The sequence below is a fragment of the Hemibagrus wyckioides genome, linkage group LG25 (genome assembly GCF_019097595.1).
Source record: "Hemibagrus wyckioides isolate EC202008001 linkage group LG25, SWU_Hwy_1.0, whole genome shotgun sequence".
Classification (NCBI taxonomy): domain Eukaryota; kingdom Metazoa; phylum Chordata; class Actinopteri; order Siluriformes; family Bagridae; genus Hemibagrus; species Hemibagrus wyckioides.
Genome location: NC_080734.1, coordinates 16,764,200 through 16,771,423, shown reverse-complemented (window position 1 = coordinate 16,771,423; position 7,224 = coordinate 16,764,200). Strand labels below are relative to the sequence as shown.

The window sequence follows — 7,224 nt, the reverse complement described above, 5'->3', positions numbered from 1 at the left end:
ACTGATAGAACTGTAGTTCAGATGCAAAAAGGACTTATTTTCTGTTGTAATGTCCACAGGCCGCAATCCTCTCCAGTCTATTTCTTTCATTGTTGCTAATGCAGATGGGAGGCTGCAGATATTTCAGTGTTTAAGTGCGGCTCCCAAATGACGAACGGGAGAGGAAGGAGTGGAGAGGGGAATCTTTTTTTTTTTTCTTTTTTCTTTTGTTCGTTTGTTTTACTTGTACAGGGGTAAAATCGCTGTATTAAAATATGTAAGGTCTTATTTACATTGGTTTGGTTACAGAAACTAATAAAATAATATGCTGTCAAAAAATGAAGTCTGGCCTGATGTTTTGGTTTCCTCTTCTTTTATTGAAGCCTTTTAGTTAAAAATATGGAGATTATGTACATCTCTTTTGTGTAGTTTGTGTTCAATAAGGATTCAGATAAAAATAAGTCAGCCGTATTCATTATACAATAACCTTTTATTCTTTTGAGATTGTACATAAGTTTCATGAATAGCTATAAAATCAGTACCATGTTGTATTGAGTGATAGAAATACTGATTTGGACTAGCTAAAGGACAAAATTTGTTTAAGTTTATGTACACGCATTAATTTTAGCATATGTTAAATGTGCTTTCCTCTCTCAGACGTACAGTGCTGTATACAAACAAAATTGTAGAAAAATAATTTCTCTATTAACACAGCAAAGTGGGCCATGCCACTACAAAACTATCGTATTTAAAATAAGGCTGTTTGGTAACTTAAAATGAACAAAAAAGGTACATTTTTTTCATTATGGAATATTTTTCTCCAAGGCATATATATTTTAAATAATGAGTTACAAGCAGAAACGAAGCCAACAAGCTGGATCTGAAGCAGCTTCATATGACTGGCTGCCTGTAATTCTGTTGATTTAGATTCCATTAGTATCGATATGTGCCTGTGATTTTTCTGTAATATGGTTGAAGAACACTAATCGGACTCATTTACCTTGTGAACAGATTTCTGATATGTTTTGATGACTGCTACAGCTTTTGCTTACATCTGTGATCATTTCAAATTGTAAGTATATGAAGAGCTGCAAAGCCAGCATAACCATATTTTTTTGCAGTTTACAATCTGCTAACCTCTTCCACTACTGCTACCCTACCAGCATACCTGCTAACCCTAACCCTTCACTGTTGCTTCCCCAGCCGGATGTCATAAGACACCATATGGTAGTTATCCCAGGCAAAAAGCTTCCTCTGAGCAACGTTGTAGTCGATCATGCTGTTGTAACGGTGCTGATTTTGGAATGGGATGGCGATGGCCTTGCTTTGGCTGGTGGCTGTGTCAAAGCTGTAGTTGACTGTGGTGTTGGGTGAGGCGTAGCTGGCTACTGTGTACAGCCTGCCACAGATCATGAAGGCGTTGGCCACTGTGTTTTTGCGAATGTTGGTCTCCCAGCTCTTCTTCACCTCCAGGTTGTGAGGGTCCAGCTGGGAGACCACAATGGCACCTTTAGCCTTGTTGGTGCTGTAGATGACCCAGAGGCCGTTCTCATCCACAGCAAAGTCAATGTCTGTGTAGCCACCCCATGAGTAGGGGAACTGCCCATGGAAGCCGGCATGTGGGAGATCTCTGCGGGAAGCAATACTCTCGGACCCCAACTCATACCGAATGAGTGTACGGCTACGGCGGCGTTGGTAGTAGAGTGAGCCGTGGTACATAGCTGCACCTGTGCTCTCCACCGCCTCAGGCAAGAGCAGCACTTTGGCTGGAAAGCCACGAGAGAGCTGATCCATGTCTTCGTAGCCATATAGTTGGCGCACTTCTGTGCCTACCGTGTCAATTCGCCACAACATGTTGGAGCCATAAGGGCTCACGGCTTCAGGGTCCTGCATCCACACACCATACCTACCAGCGATGCTGTCTGCCTTACGGTGGGTCACTGGCTCTCCCACCCACAGCAGCTCACCACAGCCTGAAAAAGAACAGAGATTACAATCAGATCAACTGGGAAATTCAGACAGTTGCCCAGTGTACCCTCATGGAAGCGGACATAATTAGTCCTGTGGCTGAAAGCTGCACTCAAACGGTGAAAAACAAATTATTTGGCAGATTGAAATTGGAATGTAGCAAAGTGTGTTTAAAGAGACTGCATGCAATGTGGACAGGCCACATCATCCGGGAATTCTTGCTAGTGTAAGTGATCAGGGGTATACTTACCCTTTCCTTTTTTAGTCACTTGCTAAACATACAGCAAGCCCTTTTATAAGCTGGGCAGTTTAGGCTTCATGTACTGGGGTAAATATAGCTGTATTTGTTCTTGTCAGCAGAGACAGCAAGACTCATGTGTGCTCAATTTGCAGCATATGAGAAGTACTGGTACTGGTACTTGGTTTCAGGCTACTGGATTGTGCTGCTGTGGTGATGCTTTGGTTAGCATGGTATATGTAAATAGAGCCAAGAGGGGACCTCCTGTACCTTTACTGTCTTCAGTTCCCTCTGATCTTGGGGCAGGAAATTCAGCCACTTCAGCCTTTAACTCTTGGTATGCCGGACTACCGTAGGACCAAGAGGGGTCTGTGGAAGAAATGGGCAAAATAGGCAAAAATAATGAATACCTAAGGAAGAATCTGTGGCATTCGATAGCACCCAGGTGAGAGGAGGTAAAGCAGTGTGTGGAGAAAACACAGGCAGGAGGTGGGACAGCAACTGGAGGCCATACACAACAACAACAAGTGTTAACCTCTGACTTGTTCTTTTAAAGAACTGGTTGCACTTTTCTTTTTTTTTTATTATTCCAAGCAAAAAGCCAAGATGCTCCTGTCTTGCACTTAATAAGGGAACTACAATTTCAATTCCATGGCCCATTTCACTCCCTAATTGTCAGTTCATTTATGCTTGGATAGAATATCTGCAAAAGTCAATTACCTCCTAATAATCTATGTAATTGCAAATCTTTAATTTATTTCTAACTTTTTATTAACACAAAACGGACAAAATGTTTGCTTGAATTTATTCCGTGTAAAGAGGAAGAGTGAAGTCACCTCTCAGACTGCTCGTCTCTGTCCTCCCTGGTCTGGAACTCGGATGAGAATGGGATGTGCCTATAGGGCAAAAAAAAAAAAAAAGCAAGTCACATTTCCAGATGGCAAAAAAGCACACTTTACACCATCTCATGTTTTCTTGGTGTTTTAAACAAATAAGGCAACCCGGACACTGGAACATTCTGGAAAGCAAGTCTGCACTGTGGAATACCAGACTCAGAGGGGGTCCATCTCTGATCTCTGACACACCTGATCCTCTGTTCACTTAAAGCAGTGTGTCCATGAGGGCTGGGTGGAGTTCAGTGACAGACAGGAATCTTGCAGAGGCAAATAAACATTGCTGAGTGGATTACCAGCTGCTGTGGAAGCTACTTGCACTCGCACACTTGCTCTTCAAATTGAGAATCGTTCACGTTGTTCTGCTTCCTCTGTGAGGTTGATGTTCTGCCATGTTTACAACCCGAGGCAACGACTGCAACTGTTTCCCTTTAAGAGCATTATAAAGACACTGTGGCTAAGTGTTTACAAGCCTTTCTAATGGACCTTAAATTACAGTCTGTTGTTAACGTCTGGAAGGTGGATTTGATGAGGAAGAGGTGCTGGTGATTATAGTTTTAAAGAGGTCTTTGTATTAGAAATCTGGTTTCATATCTCAGCTGGTTAACTTTTGGATTTAGTTTGAAGGAGTCACGGTTAAGCAGTGGTGAGTTTACCAATGCTAGCGTCAACTGAAATATTCGCAGACAAATGCAGGCCTAAGCCCAAAGGACTGTTTGTCTTCCTGAGCCATGTGTTGCTTGATGGATATCAAGGTAGTCCAATGAGGACCTTTTCAAAGCAAGCGGAGTACAGAGGGATTGGAATGAAACATAATTGCTTACACCTGAACTTATGACCGCTGGCATGGTGAGTCTTTGCTGCTTAAATGCTGTTAACCTCACTCACCTTGAAAAGATTAAATGCATTGCCTTTGTTATTTGGTGGATGATGGTGGATATAATTTCACCACCCACATTCATCCTGCTCCAACAAGAATCTTCAGTATTTCAAAACCATGTGACTAACATCTACATGCTTAATATATCAAGGGAGAAAATGATGCAAGGCTAACTCTGGTAAGCATGAACTATGATGTCTCTTCAATATCCAGTCAACTGCAGAATGATTTTATACAATTATCAAAAATAAATGATATCTAAAGCTCAGACATATAGCTGATTATCTTCTTAACGTTGGAGACACCTGAAGATGCATCTTAATGTTTCAAGCTCGTTATTTTTGTGTGTGTGGACTTCCTTCCTGAATTAAGGCCACACGTTTTCAACTCAGTAGACTGTGATGGTCGTTGCAAAACAGTGATTTTTGTTCCTGCAGCCGTTTCTGTGATGATTTGGAAGTCTGTTTTGGGTCATGAATTATCTGTGGCTAAGCTGTAAGCTACTGGCAGAGACAGCCAGGTTACAATATACTGGTTCTTGGAGGAATTCATCATGATGACAATTTTGATAAAATGTCCTGGAGCACAAGCCACAAAACAGCCCCAAAGTCTAAATATTTTAGAGTCATATATTACACTGTGTGCGCATATCTATCTATCTATCCATCCAGTTTTCATTCCTCTTTTTTTGTGTTCCTAGCCATAAAGTTCGATTTTGGTCCCCTCTGAGCACATGATTCCAGTTTAAGTCCCAGAGATCCCATAAATTTTTATTTCCATTATTTTTATATATTTTTATTAACTCCTTGCATCAGTTAGGAAGGTCAGGAGCTGTGTTTCTTCTTTAATTAAAAGCCTTTTGATTATTTTCCATAGTGATGGATGTCATGAGTCTCTAGACTGTGGTGATGGATGACAATAAGTGTATTGTGTATCTTGGGTGAAAATAATATTGCATATTAAATGCTTTTAAAACCCAGTGTAGAATTTGAGAATTTAGCTTAGTAGTTTGTCTTTAAGTGGTCATTTTTGTTATTGTGCATAATGTTTATTTTTTCATTTCACCTATTATTTTAAAATGTAAAAATAATTCCAGATGTACTGAAATCCCCCCCCCCCCAAAAAAAAAAGAACATGAAAAGAAATATTGCAGCTGAATTTTTGTTTTCTGATCAAACTATTATAGTGTTCTTTTGGAGCTCTCCTTTGGAAAATAATCTAAAAATGATCAGATGATCTGTGTGTGTGTGTGTGAGAGTTCCTTTCTTCTTCTTCTTTTTTTGTTAATTAATTTATTTTAAAAAGAGGGCTCTTAGGGAGTCCTTTGGTCTCTTACAAATGAGTGTCACCACAGTTCAGTGCATCTCATCTCCCTCTGTTTTAAGCATTTGCATTTTTCATCTTTTTGGCACTAGGCTTGTCAGGCCTCAGCAACATAGGTGTCAACATGAGGAGCAGAACAGATGTTGAAGATGGAGAAGATGAGCAGCACAAAAAAGTGGTAGGAACATCTGTATTTCCTTATGGGAATATGGGAGTATTTAGTCCAGAGGGCTGGTGGTTTCATTTGATCCAGCCTGATAACATACCAAGGCCAGATCAAGAGAACCACCATGAAAGCAGGATAAGGCTTCAGTCAGTCATGTTATAGAGTCGTCTATGACAGATTTGGGATTTTTTTCTGCTCACAAACCACTTAAATATGCCCTTGTTCAGATCAGTGGAGTATCTGAAATATGTATTCAATGTTCCTTCTGTCTCTTATATATATTGTTTGTGTGTGTGTGTGATGGCCTGTTATATAGTTAAAGGGCAGAATTTCCTCTGCATGCAACTTTACTCCTTTAATTCTGATCCCTACTGGTTTTAAGAGGGACACCTGCTGGCCCCTGGACCACCTCAATGTGTGACTAATACTACCAGTTTGCAGTGATGGTGAGGGCTGCAGGAATCTAAAGGGCATGTGACTCATTGTTACCAGCACAAACACATAACTTATATTAACGACCTGCTGTACTAGCAGTCTCATTTTATTTTCAGACATTTTTTTTGCATTAGCGTATTTTTAAATGAGGTACCCAGACATGGCACAGCGTAGAGCAGAGGGTCTTCAATCTGATCTACACCTGATTCCACACATTTAATCTGTTCATCTTGGCCATCAATCATTTATTAAGTATGCTTTGGATGTTGCTGGAATGAAAGTCTGCAGCCACATCAGCTTATTCTCAGACTGAAGACACCTTGTTTAAACCATAGGCTCCTTTACATCACATTCATACAACAGAATATGGTGCACCTGCAAGCATGCGCTTTTTAACAAACATCTCCAGATCAAGTCAAGGCAGCTCAATGTAGTATACACTTCTTGAGTCAATTATCAAGTAATACAAGAGTTCTTACCTCTTCCTGGTTGGAGGCTGCTGTCATACAGTGGTACACTTTGTGGAGGCTGCTGTGGGCATGGTCTGCTCCTCAGCCTCTCCACCTCACGCTGGAGCTCCTCCATCGTCTTCTGGAGCTGCCCCACCTGCTGAGTCAGCCTGGTTTTCTCCTGCTGCAACCTGTCCCGTTCTCCAGTCACCTGGTTGTAGGCGGTCCGGAGTCCTACCTGAGCTTCAGTACCTGATGCTTCGCCTCCAGCTAGACGGGATACCAGCGCCTCTAGCAGCCCCATGCGAGACTTCAAGGCTTCCATCTCAGCACTGGATGCTGTTGCGGGGCAGCTGGCTTCTGTAGGGCTGTCCACCGTGAAGGTGTACTGGCAGCGCCGGTTGCGATCATTCCCTCTCGAGAAGGTGGCGGTGTTCTGAGCCTGAGTGCCTATGAGAAGGCTGGAGATCCACATTACAGCCAGGAACCACATTGTGAATGGCTGGAACACACAACCCTTTGCTGCTTCTTGTTTGCCTTGGTTATGCTTGGATGCTGTCCTGATTCTTATTTCAACACCTCTCTTGTTCACTCTCGTGGTCTCAGTGATCCGTCCTTCTGCTTGTCCTCTTCGCTTTCAGGCAAAAGGAGAGATGGATAAGTGGCTGACTTGTTGCCAGAGACTTTATGCGCAACTCAGTCTTTAACTTTCTGGTTCTTTCCTGCCCCTGTGTTTCTGCAGTTTTTATTGGTGATTGATGTTTGATCCTGATCCTGGTTCAGTTTCTGTTCAGTGCTCAGGAGGCAATTTCTCTGAGCCCAGGGACCCCAGCAGGGGTTATTTATACAGTCTAAAAGGGGGAGAGAAGGTGGGGATGTGGGAGGGAACGGGT

General features: G+C 42.1%; 1 protein-coding gene across 1 annotated transcript; it reads right to left on the bottom strand.

The window, feature by feature from the left end:
• Positions 1–333: 333 nt before the first annotated feature.
• myoc (myocilin) lies at positions 334–7,141 on the bottom strand. The gene is made up of 4 exons (XM_058378757.1): positions 6,362–7,141; positions 3,022–3,081; positions 2,456–2,554; positions 334–1,952 (listed from the first exon to the last, which is right to left on the bottom strand). The coding sequence occupies exons 1-4, from the start codon at positions 6,822–6,824 to the stop codon at positions 1,165–1,167; spliced, it is 1,410 nt and encodes a 469-aa protein (XP_058234740.1). The 5' UTR covers positions 6,825–7,141; the 3' UTR covers positions 334–1,164.
• Positions 7,142–7,224: the final 83 nt, after the last annotated feature.

Bases quoted from the DNA above. Each gene is read 5' to 3' on its own strand.
- myoc (XM_058378757.1), bottom strand. From the start codon at position 6,824: ATGTGGTTCCTGGCTGTAATGTGGATCTCCAGCCTTCTCATAGGCACT. The intron at 2,555-3,021 runs GTGACTTCACTC...TTTCTTCCACAG, and splicing joins AGAGACGAGCAGTCTGAGAG to ACCCCTCTTGGTCCTACGGT. The intron at 1,953-2,455 runs GTACAGGAGGTC...GTTCTTTTTCAG, and splicing joins GGGAACTGAAGACAGTAAAG to GCTGTGGTGAGCTGCTGTGG.